The 22,523-nt window shown below is 52.3% G+C and overlaps 2 protein-coding genes across 3 annotated transcripts in view; both read right to left on the bottom strand.

Annotated features, from left to right (window-relative positions):
- Positions 1-515: 515 nt before the first annotated feature.
- Positions 516-7,537, bottom strand: FAM83C (family with sequence similarity 83 member C). Its single transcript, XM_047771236.1, has 4 exons — positions 6,774-7,537; positions 4,147-4,314; positions 3,807-3,931; positions 516-3,293 (listed from the first exon to the last, which is right to left on the bottom strand). The coding sequence occupies exons 1-4, from the start codon at positions 7,242-7,244 to the stop codon at positions 1,856-1,858; spliced, it is 2,202 nt and encodes a 733-aa protein (XP_047627192.1). The 5' UTR covers positions 7,245-7,537; the 3' UTR covers positions 516-1,855.
- Positions 7,538-17,870: 10,333 nt separating this feature from the next.
- Positions 17,871-22,523, bottom strand: part of LOC125122642 (ubiquinol-cytochrome-c reductase complex assembly factor 1) — a 115,007-nt gene continuing 110,354 nt past the window's right edge. For both annotated transcript variants that reach the window (XM_047771234.1, XM_047771235.1), the window contains 2 exons: positions 21,243-21,356; positions 17,871-18,492 (listed from right to left, as the gene is read on the bottom strand). In XM_047771234.1, coding sequence (XP_047627190.1) covers positions 18,358-18,492; positions 21,243-21,356 — 249 coding nt within the window. In that variant the 3' untranslated portion in view covers positions 17,871-18,357. The remainder of the gene's footprint in view (positions 18,493-21,242; positions 21,357-22,523) is intronic.

The raw sequence follows: 22,523 nt of genomic DNA, 5'->3' as shown, positions 1-22,523 counted from the left end.
ACGTGAGATCTGAGTCCGCGACAGAGGCTGGGGAAGGAGGTGCGGCCAGAGAAGTAAAGGAAACCATTGCAGGGGGGAGGATGGATAAAGCAGTGTCAGGGAGGACCCAGAATGGGCAAGGGTGTGGGGGCTGATGAGCTCCCACTATGTGCCCCTAGCACGTGCTTAATCACACAAAGCAGCCACTTTCTGCTCCCCCTCCCCCACCCTTACCCCACCCCTCCCCACTTCATAGAGGGTAGCTATCAGGAGACCTGCTCTAGTGGACTGGAGGGGATGAATTTGGCCCACGTTTTGTAGAATCTGCAAAAGCCCCGGAGTCTCTCAGAATGTCACTCACAGAGAAGGCATAGGGAAGCTTGGAGCCCCTATCCTCCCCCCACCCCACCCCCAGCCGTCTGTGGCCATCCACTCTCCTCCATCTGGGAGCCCTCCTTGGATGGTGCCCTTCCCCAGTCCCCAGCCTGCAGTTTTATAACTACGCCTTCCTCAGGATACACTAGGCTGCGACTGGGTCATAGCATGTCCACTTTTATTGATTTGTATCACATATACAGTCCCCGGTAGGTGGCAAGCTCAGGAAAAGGACCCTCTCTGAGGGAGCTTATATTTCTAGGGACACTCAGCAAAATGGTGTGTATGTGTGTGTGTGTCAGACTCTGAGTATCCACGACCTCCCCATCCTCCCCAGTTCATCTCAGACCCACTCCCTCAGTCCTCTCCCAGGCCTCTCTTCACCTGGTTACTTCTACCAGGAGTTCTGCTAACCCTCACCTCCATCTGTCCAAATTCTTCCCACCCTGCAAGGCTTGGCTCAAAAGCTGCCTCTTCTAAGAAACTTTCTCACCATTCCATCATCACCACTACTCTTTGCCCTCCTTTCTCTACCACCTTCTGTCACTGGTTAGCTTTTAATTAGTTACAGCTCTGTCTTGCTCACCAATGGTTTATGCATTTAATCCTTGTCTCCCAGGGACTGAATCTGATGCTTTTGTCAGCCTTATGGTATGTCAGCATAGGACTGGATACACAGCTTACAAAGAGACACTGGTTGGTACATGCACGCTTGTTTGTGTGTGTGGTTATGTGCATATTTGTGTGTGTTTGTGTGTGTAGTTATGTGCATATTTATGGTCGACGGATCCCGAATGATCTATGGTGTGCACGGAATATAGCCATTTATTTAGCCAAATGACATTTATTGAGTACCTATAACTAGAATCCTGAGTGTTTTGGTTTGTTACAGGGACTGCATTGGTGGGTGTGCAGTTTGTGGCTGTGCATCCTGTCAGTGTGCTGTGTATATTGTGCAGGCATTTGGAGGTATCTCTATGGTATATGGATTTCAGGTGCATGGGGACATGTGAACTGTTGATATTGTGTGTCCTGTCTCTGCAGAAACACAATCATAAGAAATTAAGTGTCAGAGACACAGGTTTGAGCCCCTGCCACTTACCTGGACCTGATTCCAAGTAAGTCATCAAACTGGCTGGGTCTCAGCCTCCATATTTATTTATAATATAGGGAAGATAATATGTATGATCCTAGAATTGTATAACTACTAGATGTCTATCTTGTCGGGTGTTGTGAGGATGAAGGATAAGATGTAATGATGTGATGTGCCCAGCATAGTGACAAATGGCAGGTACCAAGTAACTGTGGCTTCCATTTCCCTGTGTGTGTGCATGTGCGTGTGGGCAAGAATCCTGAGCTGAGGGAATAGCTAACCTGGGCTTCTAGATTCCCTCTCCTCCCCATACAGCCCCTGCCCAAGCTCCTACCCAAGATTCTGGGACCTGAGTAAAACTAGAGTTTCAGTAGATGGAGGACAGTTAGGTCCTTTCTAGGAGCAGGACTAGGACTCAAAGCGGCTTCGGAGCAGCTTGAACTTGGACTTGTTGTACTTAGTGATGAGGTCCAGTTTGCTGTGGCCCAGGGTCAACCGTTTCTCATTCTCAGACAGGCCGTTGCTATTGCCGTTGTGATGGCCACCTGTGGGGCCCCCGAGGAGGCCAGGCTCAGGTCCCTGCCTGGTGCCCTGCAACTGATGATACTTGGTGATGAGGTCCAGCTTGCTGTGGCCCAGAGTCAGCCGCTTCTCATCCCCAGAGTCCACTCCAGCCTTTCGAGCAGGGCTTGGCCTGGGGACATCATTGGGCCCAGGACCCTCGCCCCGGAATGGGCCAAACTTTGTGATGAGGTCCAGGTGGCTGTGGCCCAGGGTCTGTCGTCGCTCGTCTGGACCCTGCTTGCCCGTCCTGGCTGAGGAGTTGGCTTCTGGGGTTACTCTGGAGTCCCCAGCCTTGGAGGACTGTACCAGGAGGTCCAATTGGCCATGGCTGTGGTTTGGGGACAGTCTCTTGTCCTCTGAGGTCTGATGGCCAGGTCGGGGGTCACCTGACTCAGGGACACCCCCAGCACCCTGGGCCTGGGGCAGGAGATCCAGCTGGTTGTATCTCTGATTTGGGGCCAACCGCCTGTCCTCTAGGACCTGCTCACCAGGACACAGGTAACCTGAGTTGGGGGTCGCCCCCAAATCAGGGCCTCCTGCCTCTCGTCCTCTGGAGAAGGGGACGAGAAGATCCAGCTGGCCATGGCTCTGACTCAGAGACACCTTATTCTCCTCTACTGCCTCCAGGGCTGAGCCTGGTACCCAGCGGCCTCGTGGGGCGCTAGGTTCCTGGCTACCTGGGACCCCGTTCTCTGGGAGTCGGGACAGAGGTGGGACAGCCCGGGGAAACAGGAGGAGGGGACGAGGGCGAACAAGCAGAGGTGACCCCCCTGCCAGAGTCACAGGGCTAGTGCTATCATGGTTGAGGGCAGGGGAGGACTGGGACCATGGGAACGCCCCCAGCTTGCCCAGGTTGGCCCTGTAGGGCCCTAGGAGGGGGCCATGGTTAGGGTCTGACAGCTGGCGTTGCAGGGCTGGCTGGCCATTGGCCTCACAGTGGGCAGGGCCCAGGGATGAGGATCCCATACCCGTGTCACTGCTGCCACCGCCTCCTGGCAGAGCGAGAAAGGAGGAGTGGCCTACGTGAGGGGAGCGCTTGATGCTACTGAGGCTGGTGCTGGAGGGCGATGAGGATGTGCTGGGAATGCCAGGCCTGAAGGCCAGGGCCACTGGGCGAGGGCACGGTGCCCTGGGAGACAGGGCATCTTCGCCTCCACAGAAGCCCTCCACGGGCCTTGACTCGGCATAAAGACAGCGGAACTCCCGGTCAAAGTCTTCCACGATGCGGCCCCTCAGCTGTAGCACCATGCTAGTGTGGGCCTGACTGCAAAGCCAGGTGAAGCTGGGGGCAGAGGGTCAAGGTCAGGAGGCAAAGTGCAGGACCAGGGGGCTAGGCAGGCGTCACAACCAGGGGACCAAGACAAAACCACCACCACCACGAGGGCCCGTGTGAGGGGGGGCAGAGCTCTGACTCCAGAGTGTGTGCCAGCTCTAGCTCAGCTTAGTCCACTTGGGCATGCAGTTTCCCGTCTCGATCTCAGCTTCCCCATCTGTAAAATGGACCAAGGTTCCCTGAAGTCCCTCCAGTTCCAAGGTGCAAGAGTTATTTTCTATGTCAAGGGCATTAAAGCAATCCTTCCACAGAGTAAGCTCCTCCAGGGCCCCATCTGGAGCTGTCTTTCTCCCCACAGTATCCTCCAAGCCTAGCACCATGCCTGGCACACGGCAGCCACTCAGTCCATCTTAGAAGGGATGGAGGAAGGAAGGAAGGCTCAAAGCTGCCAGATCCCAGGTGCTCACGCCAGCCAGTGGCCCAGCCCCAGACACACACCCCATCCCCGTTCCACCCACTTACCTGTAGCTGCCCGCCACCACCTGCTCACAGTCAATGATGATGAACTTCTCCAGGGTCTGTCCTGTGAAGCGGCGGCCTGCCTTGCTGCAGTATGTGTCCCCACACGTGCTCCGCACACGCATGTTCTGGGCCGAGGAGGGAGGGAGGTGGAGGTGACCTTGAGAGAATGGGGCTCAAGCCATGTCTAAAACCCCATGGGCTCTGACCAAAAATGGCTAAGACAACGCGGCCCCACACTCCCATTGATCCCCCCTCAGTGCTCACGGACCGCGCAACTGAATCTTCTACCCTCTCTGACTCCCCACCCACCCCCTGGTTACTGCCCCTGACCCTCGCTGACCGGCAGGTGCCCTCCATTGAGGTCCATCTTGTAGCACATCTCCAGGAAGTGCCTCAGGTGCTCCTGACCCAGGAGCAGGTAGACGGGGACGCCACGCCGGCTTGAGGCCTCCATGAGGTCACAGAGAAGTTCCATATCAGTGAATATGTCCATCACCACAGCTATCACCTAGGGAGGAGGGGCGGAGCTCAGCCTAGGGCCAGGGGCTGGAGCCCAGGAAAAGAGCTTGGGACTGAAAAGCAGCAGGTCAGAGCCTGTGAGAACATCTGAATCTGGAGGGCTTTTGGTGGGGATCCAGCCTAGGGAGGTTATTTTGCTATATGGAAATTCCTGGGCCAGGGGTCAAATCAGAGCTGCAGCTGCTGGCCATAGCCACAGCAACTCTGGATCTGAGTTGCAGCTGTGGCTTACACTGCAGCTTGTGGCAAAGCCAGGTCCTTAAACCACGGGGCAAGGCCAGAGTTGGAACCTGCATCCTCATGGATGCTTTGTCGGGTTCTTAACCCACTGAGCCACAATGGGAACTCCTAGCCCAGGGGTTCTTGGCTTAGAAACAAGATTTCACTATCTTGAAGCCCAAGGATTGTTTGAAAGTTTTAGTGTGCACTTTTCTGAGGATGCTTTATTTACCTGTCATCAGATTCTCAAAGATGTCTGTGGATCAACTGCACTAGTCTAAAGCTCTGCTCTACATCTGGGGAACCTGAGGACCAGCGGGGGAGGAAGACTCAGAAGCAAAACCCAGACCCGATTCCCAGTGCAGCTCTTCACACTTCCCCCAATGACTCTAGCTGGAGCTCCAGCCAGGGACTATCTGTCGGAGGCTCACTTCCCAAGGATCAGAGCTGCAGGTCAGTTACTGCAGGTCAGTGCCCTTTGCCAGACCCACCTCAGTTTCCCACGGAGCTGCAGAGTCTGGCGTGCCATCTTTCACCCAGAGACTCCCTCACTCCCACCCACGCCCACGGGGACCAAGTTTTCTGCTCAGTTGAGGTGCTGGGACTGGCGACCTCCCTTATGTCATGGGTCACTTCAGAGAAGCCCTGAAAACCCCCTAGTGCAGCCAAGCCCCCGACCACCTCTTCTTCCCATTGCACTGTCCACCACGAGCCCTCCTCTCCCAGTCCCGGCTGAGAAGCAGGAGGTGCAGAGCCGCACACTCCAGCTCTAGAGCCAGACAGAAATGGGCTCGAACCTGCACTCTGCTACTACTTCCTAACTATCTGGCCTTGGGTGGGTTGCTTCACCTCTGGGATCCTCAACTTCCTAGTCTGTTAAATGCAGATGATGATAGCTGCCTCACAGAGTAGTAGGGAATTGAATGTGAAAATACTCAACACACAATGGAAGCTCAATAAATGTTTTTTTTTTTTTTTTTCTGCTGCCTCCTTCACAAACAAGGACATTGGGCTGCAGGGAGAGGAAGCACTTCCTGAGATCACTCTGAGGGCCAGTGACAGCCCAGAGTGGAAGCCTGGTCCTGGCTTGGAGTGGAGGGTCTAGATGGGAGCTAGGGAGCCAAGGCATTGAGGGATGCCCTCGTCCATGGCACAGGCCTGGCCGGGGGGTGAGTTGGGGGACAAGGACAGATCAAAGGGACAGGAGTGATGACAGCAGCCACTTCACTAATAACCCCATTCCCAGTGCCAATCAGGTCTGGCCCTCCCCTGCCTGGGGCATAGGGAGGCTTGCCTGGGCAGCTCTGGTGGTACCAGTGAGATCCAGCCCCTAGCATTTGCAGCAGGTGCTCTTTGGGCTGCTCCCCAAGGAAGGGCCCTGAGTCTAACCTGGGGTTGTCTGATCCATTCTGCTGCCTCCTGAATCAGAGGTCAGGGATCCAGGAGTGCTAACCTGTGGCTGGAACCTTCTCAGACACCAACACTCCTACCTGCTCTCCTGCTTCTCTTTTTCCTGAGCTCTCACTCCCTTTCCCTGGGCCCAGTCAGCAGCCTCCACTCCTCTTTCCTTTGGGTACAGAGCTAAAAGCTCAGCCCTCAAGGCCACGCTGAGGCCCAGGCACCAGTGCCCCTTCCCCTGCTTCAGGCCCAGCTGGAGATACAGTGTGCAAGGGGTGAGGTGTGGTTGAGACCATGTATCAGGAGGCAGGATTGTGCCTGGGGTCCAGGGCCTGAATCTAGACTCCTCTCCCTGAGCCCTGGGTTCTGTTTTAACAACTGACTGGACCTCCTTGAGTAAGTCCTGGCCCCTCTCTGGCTTCAGTCTGCTCCCCTCAAAGTCAAGGGGATGGCTCAGATGTCCACCAAGGTTAGGGTTCCCAGCCTGGTCTCTAGGCTTTTTGAGAATCTGATGAAGGCCAAGGACCTTCTCCCAAGAAAGAGGATCCTGCTCTGCAGTGAGCACCACTTTGTATGCATTTTCAGGGTGTTTGCGGGATCCTTGGGGCCCATCCCCTCTTCTATGCTTATCATAATGTCCTTGATTGCCAAGGGGTTACCAAGGTAAAAACACATGCCCACCCTCTAGAAGCCTGTGATCTGCTAGGAGGCAAGGGTTCTCATCCCAGTGCTGCCCTCAGCTGCTGCATGGCCTTGGGCTGGTCTCTAGCCTTCCCTGGGCCTCGATTTCTACATCTGTGAAATGAGTGTCTCAAGAGATGAGGCCCTTACCGTGCGGGCCTGGCTGAAGAGGAAACGCAGAAGGTCCTTGATGCTCTTGGCCTTGTCCCGCTGGAAGTGGACCACAGCCTGGGTGGGGCTAAAGCCTGTGGCCTGTGGAACCTCAGGCCAGCCCAAGTCCAGGTCTGGGGGGTCTGTGTCGGACGCCATGGGGAAGTAAGTGCCCGAGGTGACTTCGGAGAGCAGGCTGAGGTGGTCAGGCCCCGAGGCCTCTGGTCCCTGAGCCTCGCTGAGCTCTGGGCCCCCACGCACATGGCTGGTCATGTAGTCCATGTCCAGAGCACTCAGGAAGGGCAGCTCCCGCTCCTCGGAGATGACCCGCAGGTAGGCAGCTTCGCCCCGTTCCAGGAGGGCATCGGCCGCCAGCCGGGCCGCCTCGCTGTGCTGCAGCACCAGGGGTGAGCTCTCCCGCCACCAGGGCCGCTTCAGCTCCTCCACTCGGCCCCGCAGGGGCCCCGCCATGCCCTCAGCACCCAGACCCCCAGGCCCTGGGCCTCTGAATATGCCTGCCCACCGGCTCCCCTCACCCTCCAGCAGGCTCCATGGTCTTGCACCCTGGGCTGCCGGCAGCAGGAAGAAGATTCCAGCAGAACAGCCTCCTGCCGGCCTGCTGTGTGTGTGGCAGGGCCCGCAGCCTGTTGTCACTCTAAGTCAGAGCCATGCTCCGCCCCATTGCCCCTGGCTTCTGGAACCTGTCGGGTCAGCCTCACCTGTCTGCCTGCTGTTGGGACTCGCCCATCCAGGGAAATAGCAGGCCCTTAGCACATACTCCTTCCCCCGCCTGCTCTGCCCCACCCCGGCACCACCTGCCCCATCCCCACTAGGCTCCTCGCAAGTTTCCTCCAAACCCTGACCTTCCAGAGTCCCAGTGAAAAATGCTCTTCAGATGGCTGTGTTCCCAACAGCCCTAACTCCAGGAAAGCTCTTGATCTGCGGCCAGACCCCAGTCTTCCCCCCGTCCTCAGGAGTCGAGTATTAAATTAGTGAGAAAGCTTTTTGAGAGGATGGGGGTAAGGGATTTCAAGGTCTGGAGGCAGACAGGGCAGGCAAGCTTCTGTTCTCTGCCCCCAACAAGGGCCTTAGTCCCAGAGTCCTCAGGAGCATGGGTGGGGAGGCTTCGTGCTGGAGAGGAGTCAGCAGATGGCAGCTGGTGAGGGAGGGAGGCCAGGCAGAAGTGGTCACAAGGGTGTATGGTGCCAGCCTGAGGCACCACCTTTCTATGGAGGGACAAGTTCCAATGAGGATGACGGGGACAGCAGGAGACCTTGCTTAGTACTGACTGTATTTGCTCTAGCTGGCCTGTGATCCTGTTCAGACCAGACCCGGGTTTCTCTATGCCCATAGAGCTTCACACGAGGCTCAACATGCACAGAGGAGGCGAGAGGGGGGTGTGGTTGGAGGCTCCCTGCATCAAGCTGGGAGTAAAGCGAGTGAAGCTAGGGCTGGGGCACCTGGAAGTGACGGGCTCAGGACAGGCAGGGGAGAGCCGTGGGCCGAGAGCGGAAAGGCTGGGCCACTCCATCCCACCCCAGGGGCAGGGGCAGACACCAGGGCACCAGTTACTCTAAGAAGGCCCATCCCTGGGGTGAGGGGCAGGGGTGTGTGAATAAGCAGAGCGAGACCATGGGAGGGAAATGAGCTGTGGCGGTAGCCGAGGTGGCAGGGCCTTTATCTCTGGATTTGTTAAGGGGGAGAACGGGACCTTATCTGGGTCAGGGAAGCATTCCTGGGAGGGGAGGCAGACATGTTTCTATGTGGCTTAGTTCCTGTGTTTATCCCTTAGTTCATATATGTCTACCTAACGGTACATACTTTGGGTTCCTTTTAAAAATTATTTTTAGCAGTTCCTGTTGTGGCTCAGTGGGTTAAGAACCCAGCTAATATCCATGAGGACGCAGGTTTGATCCCTGGCCTTGATCAGTGGATTAAGGCATCCAGCGTTGCTGTGAGCTGTGGTGTAGGTTGCAGACATGGCTCAGATCTGGCATTGCTGTGGCTGTGGTGTAGGCTGGCAGCTGCAGCTCTGATCCCACCCCTGGCCTGGGAACTTCCACATGCCATGGGTGCAGCCCTAAAAAGAAAAAATATCTTTTTAATCAACATAAAGTTTACCATCTTAAACATTTTTTTGCCCACACCATGCCATGCATAAGTTCTCAGGCTAGGGATTGAACCCATGCCATAGCAGAAACCAGAGCCATAGCAGTGATGACACCAGATCCTTAACCTGCTGAGCCACCAGAGAACTCCTGTTTATGTGTTCTCATGTGTCTGGGTGCATATCTATTTGCATGCATGAGCATCTGGGCAGCAGGAGTAGTCTTTGACCCTAACTTTGGACTGTGGTACTAGGCATCCATGCAAAGGAGTTCAACTGAGAGGGGCAGGGATGTAAAGACTGAGCTGAAAAGGGCTCCAAGGGATCCCTGATATCCTGATAATAAAAGCATGTCAGTCAAATTAGATTCCCCAGGCTCCCTATGGGCTGAGTGGGTGAAGGGCAATGGGAGGGTGGACGGTACATCCTAGTCTTGGGTCTGGGCCTAGGGGTGGGGGCCCAGGGTGATGTGAGCCATACAGAGAGCAAAGCCCAGCCCCTGGCTGCACTGTGTCAGGCATAGGCCCTTAATAACTGTTATTAGGAGGAAGAAAAATATTTTCTTGTCCAAGAGGTGTGTCAGGCGCCTGCCTGGCATCATTCTGCCATCCTGGGGGCCACTTAGCCTTGTCTCTTCTCTCCTACAAGCCAAGAGGCGCCTGGGCCGGTGACTGTCGTGTGGGGGTTGTGGGAGCAGAGGTTGGGCTGCAGCAAGCTGCACTGGTGGCAACACTGCTGCACACTTTTACGTGGCACCTCTGGGTCAGGGGAGATGAGATTCCTGGGAGCAGCAGCCAGGGCTAGGTGGGGAGCCTGAGGGGAGCCTTGAATCAAGGCAAAGTGACCTAAGAACTAGACACAGATGCAGGTAAGGAGGCTGCCTCAAGCGGGGTATTCCAGGATGAGAAAGATTTCTGGACATGCAGAGTGGCGAGCTGGGCGTTGCAGGCTGGAGGCCCAGAGGGGCAAAGGCATACTTCTGAAAGAGTTGGGAGCGGTGGTGCAGGGAAAGGCCATCTGGAATCACAGTCTGGAAAGGGCCGGGCTGAGACACAGAGGTTGGCCAGATCCCTAAAGTGCTATTTTAGGGTAACTTAGGAAGCAGTCCCCCGGGAGAGAGTGGCCCGAAGCCCCGGACCCCTGGGAACAACCCAGGTGGTGTGGTCTGCTGTTCTTGAGCACCACACAGGCCTTCGGGAGGCCACACTGGCTCTGGCACTTAAGGCGTGCGTCGAACAATCACAACTGAGTCACAATGGCTTAATCTCCTTCACCAGGTTGTTGTAAGGGTACGTGGACTACTCCATGTCAGGTGCCTTAGAAAGACAAGCTCAGTACGTGCTGAATTCAGGGCTTTTCCGGACAGGAAAGGACAGGGGAGCAGTGAGAGCCCGATGGCAAATGAAGCAGCACAGGAGGAGCTCCTCTTGGTCAGTCTCTGGCTGCTTCCAGACCAAAGGCCGGTCCTGAAGGTGAACATGGCCCCGGGCCATGTCTGGAGCATGGCTCTGAGATTTGGCCTTATTCCAGCTCACGGGAGCCTCCAGCAAGCAGGATCACAAAGTAAGGAGCTGGGCACCCTATACTGGAAAGGTGGCTGTGTCTGGGTCCAGGAGACACTGTGATGTTGGGGTCTCCCCCCACCCCCAACCTTCCCTCCACCCCCTATACCCATCCATCCACCTTGTCCCATCCCACAGTGGGAGACCTGTCCCCACTCCCTAGTTACCAAAAGGGGAGGGAATTCCCACTACCCTCTCCTGAGGGGAAGTGTGAGAGGACTGCTCTCTCTCCGGCTCCATGCTCCCCAGGGGAGGGGAATGGCTTGTCAGGTGGCTTAGGGAAGCAGCTGGGCTCAAATATTTCTGGGTTTCTCTCTGTTCCACTGTAGGCAAAAGTAGCATATTCTCCACTGATCTACATCCTAAGATTTCAGAGGAGATTCTGCCCCCACAAGGGAGACAGGTCTGCTCTTTTTTCGGGGGGTGAAGATACATGTTTAGTTTGGGGAGTAATATCCTCCATTTGGCCAGAGAGCAAAAGCTATATTCTCCAATCAGCTTTATCAGAAATAAAAATAAGACTGGTAAAGCCACCATTCTGATGTCCATCTGTCTATCCCTTGTGTCATTTCTTAATTTATTCTGAACTTGGGAAGGGAAGATATCTTACCTACTGATCTCTTAAGCCTCCAACATTACTGATCCAGCCATGCCCTCCCCTTCCGCTCTGTCCATCCAATCCACCCAACCTGTAGCTAATGCCTACCTTAGGCCAGCACCATGGTCCAAAGATGAGTAAGACTTAGTCTCTGCCCTGGAGGAACTCACAGTTTAGTGGGGAAGGTAGACTCATAAGTAATTATAAGCCACACATTAAGCCAAAGTATAAACCAATTGCTTGGGGTTTAGAGTTCATGAGCCATTCTGGAATCTTAGAGGAACCATGTCCCAGCCTCCATCCCCAATTAGAGTACAGCCCTTGGCAGGCTCTTTCTCAGATGGTGACTGGGAGGTGAAACAGCTGTTTCTGGCCGCAGTGAGAGAGAAAAAGAGGGAAGAAGCCAACACAGTCAATGGTTCTAGTTCCCGGCTGTGAGACCTTGAGTGAGGCTCTCAAGGCTGCAGCCTCCTATCTGTAAAGCAAGAGTGCTGGGCTGGAGGTCTCCAACCCCTTCCAGTACTCACACTGTAATCTATCACATGTGACATTACAGGTCAGGGCTTGAAAGATTCCTTTCCTGGAAACTTCCCAGCCATGATCCCCAAGACCTTTCCTCTCCTCAATAGAAAGACGGAGGACCTGGGCAGGGTCTGAGCCCTGGGTTCAGCAGCATGGCTCAAGGGAAGTCCCCTGGAAGCCGCGGAAAACTTTTGTGATGAGTGGGTAGATCATGGCCAGGGCCTGAGGTCTGGCCTACCCCTCCCTGAGGCCAAACACATGGAGCAGGAGGACAATGCACAGTGGGCGGCAGGGGGGGAAGAGGCTGGAAGGGAGGCAGAATCAGGCCAGCAAGTAGAGGGCTGCACCCAAGGAAAGAGTTCAGACACTCTGGGACTGTCATGCTCTCAGCCCACGGACCTGCCAGCTTGCCTTCCTCCCCCTTCACCCCAATGACCATCAACTCTAGGTGCCCGGCATCAAGGCAGTATAAGCACTCCCTTTGCTCTCGGCCCTCACCCCAGCCATCACTTGCCCCCGTTCTGTCCTCCAACCTCTTGGTCTCAGGAAAGAGTTCCCTCCTCCCCTCCAGTCAGGCCCTTGTCCTCAAGACCAGGCTTCCACTTCCAGAGGGATCTAACAATAATTCCTCACATTTGTGGCAAGTTTCCTACTCCACTCATTGCTTTACGTTTAATCAGACTCCTCCCCCCCACCACCAACATCTTCAGTTTTTTCCCTGTGTTCTCCCAACCCCTGCCAGATTTTCTCCATTTCTTCTCATCTAGGCACCTCCCAAGATACCACATCTGCTGCCATACCCTGCTTTCATCTTGCTCCTGGAAGCCTAAAGCCCTTAAGCTTCACCACTTGCTCCTCAGCCCCTGAGCTCTGTAGCATTAAGAGCCCCACCCCCACCCCTTCTGGAAGCTCTCCTCTCCCCTGGCTTCTACCCCAGATTCCACCTCCTGTGCTGGTTCCCGCTCTTCCTACCCCCACACCCCACTCCACCCCAGTATAAGCTTTCTCCCACACCCACCCTGGTGCGTGGTCTACCCTCCCCATTTCACCTTTGGGAACTCATCTAGCTTCATGGTTTCAGGTATCCCTTCTATTCCCAAGGCAAGGCCAAAGTCCTTGGCCCAGAGGTCCTAATCATCCCCTGAGGTCCAGACCTGCCTCCTCTGTGGCATCTTCCACCAGACCAGCTCCCCATACAGATACAACCAATACGCACCAAAGCAATGGCGTGGAGCTCAGAAGACACAAGACTGTTCAGCTTTCTATGAAGTGGTTTCTCCTTAGTGGACGTAAGTGCATGATGGAGGCAGCAGCTCTTCCCGTCTTTCCCAGAATACTATAATTAGCACTCAAAAAAACCCACAATACAGGAGTTCCCATTGTGGCTCAGAGGGCTAAGAACCCAACTAGTACCCATGACAATGCAGATTCAATCCCTGGCCTCACTCAGTGGGTTAAGAATCTGGCGCTGCTGCAGGCTGCTGCATACGTAGGTCACAGACATGGCTCAGATCCCATGTTGCTGTGGCTGAGACACAGGCCTGCAGCTGCAGCTCAGATTTGACCCCTAGCCTGGGAGTTTCCATATGCCACAAGTACGGCCCTAAAAAGAAAACACAATCACAATACAAGGAGGATTTTTCCTTTCAAGTTCTCCTCTTGACACCGATTATCTTCCTGCTCCCAGGAGAGCTCTGGACGGCTCTTTCTTCAGATTCCACATTCAATGAGGCACTGGGTCCTGATGATTTGTTTTCCCTGCAATATCTCTGAGGTCTGAATTTCCTTTGAATTCCTACAACCTCCCCAGGCTCTCAGGCCTTAGATAGCTGTTATCCCTTGCTGGCTGCACCCATCTGCCCTGGACCTCACGGTGCCTCTTCACTCCCAACCCTGCCAGATGCAGCATTACCCAGGTCACCCTGCATCGTGGCCCCAATGGATCTCGATAACTTTCTTCTCTTGGCGACTGATTCAGCAGGTCCACCTGAGTCTGAAGTTTCCTGCTCTGCGCCGCAGATCCTCACTTCCTGTTTTTCTTTCTACCTACCTTGCCCATCCTTTATGTCCCAATTCCCTTCAATGCTTCCCTGAATCTTGAACCTGAACCCCCTTGTTCTGATTTTTCCTGTTAGTGTGTGTATGTGCCCACAGAAGCCCAAATGGCTGCAACACTGCTTTAGGTTTCCTTCTACATTTTTTTTTCTTTTTAGGGCTGCAGCTACAGCATATTGGAAATTCCCAGGCTAGGGGTCGAATCGAGGCTGCAGCTGTGGGTTTACGCCACAGCCACAGCAATGCTAGATTCGTACCGTGTCTGTGACCTACACCACAGCTTGTGGCAATACCAGATCTTTAACCCACTGAATGAGATCAGGGATCGAACCCACATCCTCATGGATACTAGTTTGGTTCATAACCTGCTGAGCCACAATGGCAACTCCTCTTTTTACTTTTTAATGGAGCTCAACTGACCCTTTTCCCACCTAGTACTCTTTCCTGGAACTAAAAGCACAGAACCACCTGAGTCTACATGCAGGGAAAATCTGGGCCTTTCTGAGCTTGTCTTCCTCAACAAGTAACATGAGCTTATAAATAACTTACCTCACAGAAGTATCACTCAGGATTCAATGAGGTATTAAGCGAAAATACTAAGCAGTGTCTGGCACAGAAGAGAAATGCAAAACATACTGGCTGAATTGTGACCTGGGCTTTAATCTCAGCTTGATGTAAGACAGCAGTATGTATGTATTTTAGGGCCACACCCATGGCATATGGAGGTTCCCAGGCTAGGGGTCTAATTGGAGCTGTAGCTGCTGGCCTATGCCACAGCCACAGCAACGCAGGATCCAAGCCACATCTGCAACCTACACCACAGCTCCCCGGCAATGCCAGATCCTTAACCCACCGAGAAAGGCCAGGGATCGAACCTGTATCCTCATGGATGCTAGTCAGATTCCTTAATCGCTAAGCCACAACAGGAACTCCAAGACAACAGTATTTATGACTCTTAAAATTTTAGGCAAGGAGTTCCCATTGTAGCTCAGCAGGTCAAGAACCTGACACAGTCTCCATGAGGATGTGGGTTCAATCTCTGGCTTGGCTCAGTGGGTTAAGGATCCAGCATTGCTTTAAGCTGCAGTGTAGTCACAGATGTGACTTGGATCTGGTGTTGCTGTGGCTGTGGTGTAGGTCTTAGGTGCAGCTCCAATTCGACCCCTGGCCCAGGAACTTCCATAGGCTGCAGGTGCAGCAGTAAAAAGCAAAAACAAAAAATTTAGGCAAAACTGAAATTTGCTATGTTGTCCTGTGTTTCTCATTTTAAAACCCTATAATATAAATATAATATACATTATATATACAAATACAATAATCTCTGAAGAGTAAAAATGTTTGCTTCTTCTGAATAAACTTAAACCTTTCCCATTTCTTCCTTTGGCCTCCAGGAAGCTCAGAGCAAGGTTTTACACTCAATTGCACTCAAGTATAGTCAGTTTCCTTGCTGACCTGCAGGAGGCAGTGTGGGGTGGGGAGAGAGCAAGGGCCTGGGGCAGGGGCTGGAAGATGTGGGCTGGGGCACTCTAGGCCCCTTTCACCCTGAGTAAACCTCCAGGCGTCTCTGAGCTGCAGTCCCCTCTCCTGGGTAAGGGGATAAGTCCGAGGAGAACAATGCCTATTTAACAGGACTGCTGTGAGACTACATACACATGAGGTCATATTATAAATTGCCAAAAAAGTCATAGGAAAGTTGGTTATTAGCAGCCTAGGTTTTCAAACATGAAAACCCCTCTCTCCACTTCCAATACTTACTTCTTATCCTTTGAACTCTGTTTTAATTGTTTTGCAGCTGTTAACGCTTAAGTCTCTTAATTTACTGTGATCCTTTGTGGAAGTACACAGAGTACAAAAAATGAAAAAATTATTCTTAGAGAGCAATCACCCTGAGGGCAAGAAATCACATCTTTCACTTGTTCTGTAGAATAACAATTTACAGTAAAAAGCAATTAGCTATAGAAAGAACATTTGGTTTTCATTCTTACACAAAGGTCAAAGGAATTGCTTTTTTTTTTTTGCTTTTGCTTTTTAGGGCTGCACCCATGGCATATGGAGGTTCCCAGGCTAGGGGTCTAACTGGAGCTGTAGCTGCCGACCACAGCCACAGCCACAGCCACGCCAGATCCAAGCAGCATCTGTGACCTACACCACAACTCACGGCAATGCCGGATCCTCAACCCACTGAGCAAGGCCAGGGATCGAACCCGTAACCTCATGGTTCCTAGTCAGATATGCTTCCACTGAGCCACGATGGGACCTCCCAGAGGAATTGTTAAAGTAAGCAGAACTATAGAAGAGACTGAGAGAAAGGTCCAGAAAGGGGCTTTTTATTGGGCTTGTATGGATACTGATGATTTAGTTACTGATTCTTTTATCAAAGGTTATGCCAATGCCTACTATGGTCCAGGCCCCCTGCTGGATGTTGGCAAAACAAAAGTGACCAATCCAAACACCAGCATCCGAAAGGCAGGCACAGTGCAGGATGGCAGATGGATATATAAAAAAATGTTCCACCAGAGAACACTGCCTGAGGCAGACAAGAGAGAGGGTACTTGAAGACATGGGAATTCTTTAGTCAGAAGAGGATTCTAGGTAGATAAACACAAAGAAGAGTCTCTTCAGGTAAACCCATGTGGCTCAGTTTGCTCAGAGAAGAAATAGGTTAGAGACACAAAAACAAGTAGGGGTTAAACAAAGAGCCTTGCAACATCTGAGGAGCCTGGATTTCATCTTGAAGCAGGGAGGGGAGGGTGTGTAGTCAGTGAAAGATGCCCCCGGCCAGGAAGTGAAGGCTTTGGGACATCACAGACATTAACAGGTCAGTGTGGCTCCAGGTATTCCCATCATGGTTCAGCAGTAACTAACCCAACTAGTATCCATGAAGATGCGGGTTCGATCCCTAGCTTTGCTCAGTGGGTTAAGGATCCAGTGTTGCCGTGAGCTGTGGTGTAGGTCACAGATGAGGCTCGGATCCCATGTTGCTGTGGCTGCGGCTACAGCTCTGATTTGACCCCTGGCCTGGGAAGCTCCATATGCCATGTGGCCCTAAAAAGACAAAAAAGAAATAAATGCTCTATATGACAGGCTGCAGTGTTTTTGATGACTACTCACCTTATGGAGACAGCACTTGGCTGTGCAGGTGGGGACCATCTGCTGCTGGAGGTACGCATTTAGGGCCCATACAGACATAGGCCAAAAGGGATGACGAGAAGGAGAGCTACGTTCTGGACCAGGGCTGGACTAAATGACCTTTAAAGTTTCTTCTGAATTTGAGATTCCACGATTCTAAAGTAAGCCCAGTAGCTAAACTGATGCTGCGGGCTGAGATCTGTGGTTGGGGAGCTGCCCTGGGTAGCAAATGGGTTAAGGCTCAAATAACTTTTATATATAAATTAATGTGTAGAGTTGGGAGCCAAAATCTGTTCCATTAATTTTTCCATCCATTCCAGGAGCAGTTAGGTACACACTGTAAAGTTTATTTTGGTGCACGGTATACTTCACTCCATTAAAAATAAATTAATCAGCAAATTCCTGCCTGGCTCAGCTCTGGTTTATGTAAATAGTGCCCAGCTGTAATGAGTTACAAGGTGTTATTATCTCACATACACAGAGGAGGCTTCACTCTAGAGCTCCGCGTGCAACAAAAGCATCTTAAATAAACTCAGAGAAGGCGGTTTGGTTTTGTAATGTTTTCACAGAAGTGGGATATACCTCACCCATATAGAGTTTCTTTATATGACTCATTTTATTGCAAGTTAAATGAAGGAAGTTTGATGTGGGGGGAGGAAGGGCAAAATGGTCCTCTGCCCCCTTCTTCAATTTAAAGAAAATCCCCCAAGAGATGACCCGTACTCACAGGGAGGAGGGGACTGGTCCCCAAGAGCTCAGACCAGGATGGCTCTTGCAGCACCTGCTCCAGGAGCTGGGAAGGGGGTAGAAGGCTGGGCATGGGGCTGGGTCCGGGATCATACCACTAAGTCAGGAAGAATGTTCTCCTCTTCTCCCCACTATAGTATATAAGGGGGAGCCAACAGAGGAAAGATGGCATGGTCCTCACTCCGTTCAACAGCAGGCTGTGCCTTGGCCAGAACGGCGACATCTCCATGAAATGGAGGCAAATTAGCAGCAGAGACCCACCTGGCCCTCGCCCTCTCCCTGTCTCTAAGTGAGCTAGGCGGTGCTCCTCAGCTCATTGCATCCACCCTCGCAGGGAGGTTTCTAAAAGACCAGGGAATAAAGAGCTATAGCAGAGATAAGTCTCTGTTTCTTTTAATGGCCAACTCAACCCAATGGTTCAAAGCCGGAGGACAGAGAGGGTTACCCGTCTTGATTCAGCAGTGTTACGAACTGCTCTCAGGCCACAGTGGGCCCTTGGGGGTGGGGTGGGGGTCCCCCCTTTCCAACCTACCCTCATTCCCTTCTGTGGCTTTTGGGGAAAACGGTCAATCACATAGTCCTGGAGGGGACTTGGGGAGTATGTGCTGGGCAGCTCTTGCTCAGGGCTTCTGTTGAGGGAGAGGACACTCCAGTACAGCTCAGGGTTCTCCCAGCACTGTATCCTACTAGATCAGACTCCCTGGCATACTAAGAGGAAAATCAACACAGATGGGGCCAGGTATTTGACAGATGCTGTTCAAAGGTCAGTTCAGGCCACTTTCTGCAGGATCCTGCGCCAAACAGGCACCTCTCTTCTGGCAGTTCCTCAAAGCTAGCTGGCCAGCTTTTCAGCAGGACCCGGCATCAAAGACCCTCGTCGTTATACGTTGGGGAATGGGGCTTCAGGACGCTCTGAGGATTTTTCTCCACTAGAGGGCGCCAGCTCACCTCCCCTGTCAGAAGCAGATCCTCACCATTCATAGAGTCCAGGTACTGTATCTGCAACCAGGAGAACAGGAGAGGAGGGACAAGGGCAGGGCAGACATGAGGTGGGATAAGGAACCAATCTCCCAGAGGAGACTCTCACGGGTTGGGGGCATGAGGGGCTTCTGACCATCCCAACTCCCAGACCCGGGAGGGTCTATGATTTCTCAGATTATTTCACTTAAGGGAGTCTGAAGAAACAAGTCACTGGGAAAGCTTCCCCAGATCTTTTTTTTTCCCCAAGAATTTCCCATTGTGCCTAGGAATGGACAAACACACAAGCCTGACTTTCTGGACTGTTAAGAACTTTCTAGGGAGGGGAGATATGTCCTTGGGGTAGGGTGTGTGTGTGTGTCTGTCTGTCTGTCCGTCCATTCAGGGTAGTGATGTTACCCAAGATAAGCCAATTCCCTTCTCTGAGGTTTAGTTCCCTTGTCTGAGAAAGGGGACAGTAACAGTAACTGCACCCCATAGGACTTAAGTACACTGTTGGCCACTGGAACTTTAAAAAAAATATGCATGTCTCTACTGTCCTCTAGTGGGCCCTGACCCCATGGTTAGTGGGCCCCAGCTGCACCCCTCTGGGATGGCCGGGAGAGTTTATACCCCTGAACAAGGTGGAGGGGACACCTGTGATCCAATGAGTAGCCAGGTCTTAGGTGATAAAAGCATCTCTGGGAGAATTCCCAGGCTCCTGCTAAGAAGGAGGGGAACAGATTGAGAAGTGCTTTCAAGAACAGGCAAAATCTAGGCTGAGATCTAGGGATCAGAGCAGCAGTCAGCACTGGATTCAGAAAGATGGGGCGCCATTTGGGGGTGAGAAGGCAACTGCAGGGGAAAGGGGAGGTAGCAGGAATCCTCTGATTGACTCCCTCTGCCAAGAATCCCTTCACTCCCACTGCTCCGTTTTCAGGCTACTGACCCTCAAACTCATCCCCAGTCTCTGGCATCCACCTCAGCTCTGGATCACCACAGGCCCAGCTGTCTTCCAGTGCAAGGAGATCAACTGACTCTTTCTTCACTGAAATCCACTCCCCTTTCCAATTACGCCATTTCTGCTCCTAATGCCACCACTCTGCCCATCCCCTGGGTTGGTATCTCAATATAATCAGATTGCTCAAGACACCTATCAGACCAACTAGCATCATGGCACGGGATTCACTCGCTCAGAGATAGTCCCTCCTTTCTTTAGTCCCCACAGCACTGTTCCTGTCTGGATGGAATCACAGACCGACTTATTCCAGGGTTAGCCTTGTGCCTCACTGGCCTCCTTGCCAAATCATGAGCTGGATCCTTGAGGCCAGGACTGGGTCTTACTAATTTCTGCTATTTTAACAGAGTGGCTGGCATAGGAGGTACTCAAAAGGTTTGCTGGCAGAACTGGGTCCCCTTCAAAACTTGCAGCTTCCCTAAAAGTCCCATCACTGTTGTCCTATCGCCTTCCTCTCACTGGGGCAATATGGGACTTCTTCAGGCCCTCGGAGAGGTCCCGGCTTGCCCTGGTCGTGGCCCCTGGCACAAGCCCACCACAGAAGATGGAAAAGTTGGGCTGGTCTCTCAGAAAACACAGCCTTTGCTTTGCCAATTGCTACTCCTGTCTGAGGGCGAGTCCAGTCAACAGTGTGAGTCTCAGAATTCTCTGTGGGTGGGGTCCTCTGGCCACAGTGCCTTATTCCCAGCTCTGGCAGATTTGAAAAATGGTCAAACAGAAGTCCTGGCTTCTGGGGTTCTCTGCCCTCTGGATCTGAAGAGCCCTAGTATGTGGTTTTTCCAGTAATCAACAAGCTGGTGCTGCGGGCCCTGTGTTCTCCCGGGAGCCAGAGCCTGGCCTTCCGTTTCCAGGTTGTCGGAGGCTTGAAGGCCGTGGGCACAGGTGAGTAAGAATAACTGTGAGGTGAGGCCCCTTCTGCTCCAGGGGCCAAGCCCATGAAGCAAAGGTGTGACTCATGGGACAGCCTGAACTGATGAGCTGTCTGGGGCAGCTGAGGCCTCTAGTGGCCACATGAATCACCTGGCTTAGGGTTCTAGGCCAGCTGTGCAAAATGGCTCATGAGAGACCCTGGAAAAGCCTGTACGTGCCTCTTCCCTGCCATTTAGCTCACTCATCTCTAAAGTATGGAGTTCCCATCAATATATCATCAAGGGGCAGAGAACAGGAGTGAGTTCTCCACGGGCTTGAAGAAAACTATGCAGTTAAGCAGTCCTCACCCAGACTTCCTCTCAGAAACTTTGGTGTCAGGGAGTCCTGGGCAGCCAGAAGGGTGAAGAATGAAGTGGGGGACCCTGCCTGACTACAAAGAGCACCCACTGGGAAGAGGCTTATGGGATGTTGTGGAATGATGCCTGGAGCCCAATCCTGTTAGAAGCCAGGAGCCAGGAACAAACTCCTGGGGCTCAAAGTGGGTACACAAAAGGGGCTACAGTGGCTGCTCTATACCCCATGCAGACTATGTGCCTAGGACCTAGGATAGCACTGGACACACAGCAGGCAGTGAAGGGACGACTACAGGTTTATGGAAGCAGGAGACAGCTCAGTGCCCTTTATTCTTCTCTTCCTGCTCCCTGACCCCTGGCCTGGCTCATGGCTGGAGCCACAGAGGTTGAGCTTCATCAGTGCCCACTGCTGATGTAATTTGGTCAGAACTCCCTCAGGCTGGGCTCTGGGAACTCAACCTTTCATGATCCTCTGAAAGGCCAGTATTCTCAGACCTCAGGAAGGCCCTGATGTCCAGGAAACTCTGGAGGGGAGTGGAGGGACTGCTTACCTGCTTCCTCACATACTCCACCAACAATTCAAGCTGTCGAGGGTCTTCACATTTCTGGTTGAAGAAGGTTCTCCAGAGGGCAGCAGCCAGCCCACGATCATCTGAAAGGATCCCCTGGAACAGAGAGCGCAACAACTGGTTTTCTGGGGAGTGTGGCAGCACCATGACACAGACGCTGGGGATAATGTGAACATGCTAGCAACCACAGAATCAGTTCAGAGGGACCTTACAGACACCATGAGAGGGAAGTGGGGCAGCCACTCCATAGAGCTGGAAGGGGTCTTCAGAGAGCATCTGTTCCAACCTGTTCATTTTTTTTTTTTTAACAGTAATCAAATTTTTTTTACTTTGCTTTTGCTTTTTTAATAATTTAATTTTTTTTCATTGTAGCTGGTTTACAGTGTTCTGTCAATTTTCTACTGCACAGCAAGGTGACCCAATCACACATACAATGTATACATTCTTTTTTCTCACATTATCACGCTCCGTCACAAGTGACTAGACATAGTTCCCAGTGCTATACAGCAGGATCCCACTGCTTATACATTTCAAAGGCAATAGTTTCCATCTATTAACCCTAAATTCCTAGTCCATTCCACTCCCTCCCCCTCCCCCTTGGCAACCACAAGTCTGTTCTCCATGTCCATGATTTTCTTTTCTGTGGAAAGGTTCACTTGTGCCATATATTAGATTCCAGATATAAGTGATGTCATATGGTATTTGTCTTTCTTTTCTTTTTTTTTTTTTTGGTCTTTTTGCCATTTTTGGGCTGCTCTTGCGGCATATGGAGATTCCCAGGATAGGGGTCCAATCGGAGCTGTAGCCACCGGCCTACGCCAGAGTCACAGCAACGCGGGATCCGAGCCACATCTGCAACCTACACCACAGCTCACGGCAACGCCAGAAACTTAACCCACTGAGCAAGGGCAGGGATCGAAACCGCAACCTCATGGTTCCTAGTCGGATTCGTTAACCACTGTGCCACGACAGGAACAACTGTCTTTCTCTTTCTGACTTCATTTAGTATGAGAGTCTCTAGTTCCACCCATGTTGCTGCAAATGGCATTATTTTGTTCCTTTTTATGGCTGAGTAGTATTCCACTGTGTATATATACCACATCTTCGTAATCCAATCATCTGTCAATGGACATTTAGATTGTCTCCACGTCTTGGCTATTGTGAATAGTACTGGAATGAACATGTGGGTGCATATGTCTTTTTTAAGGAAAGTTTTGTCTGGATATATGCCCAAGAGTGGGATTGCTGGGTCATATGGTAGTT

This window comes from Phacochoerus africanus, chromosome 3 (assembly GCF_016906955.1).
Source record: "Phacochoerus africanus isolate WHEZ1 chromosome 3, ROS_Pafr_v1, whole genome shotgun sequence".
NCBI classification, from domain to species: domain Eukaryota; kingdom Metazoa; phylum Chordata; class Mammalia; order Artiodactyla; family Suidae; genus Phacochoerus; species Phacochoerus africanus.
Note: the sequence above shows the minus strand (reverse complement) of the source record. Positions and strands in the feature narration are given on the sequence as shown.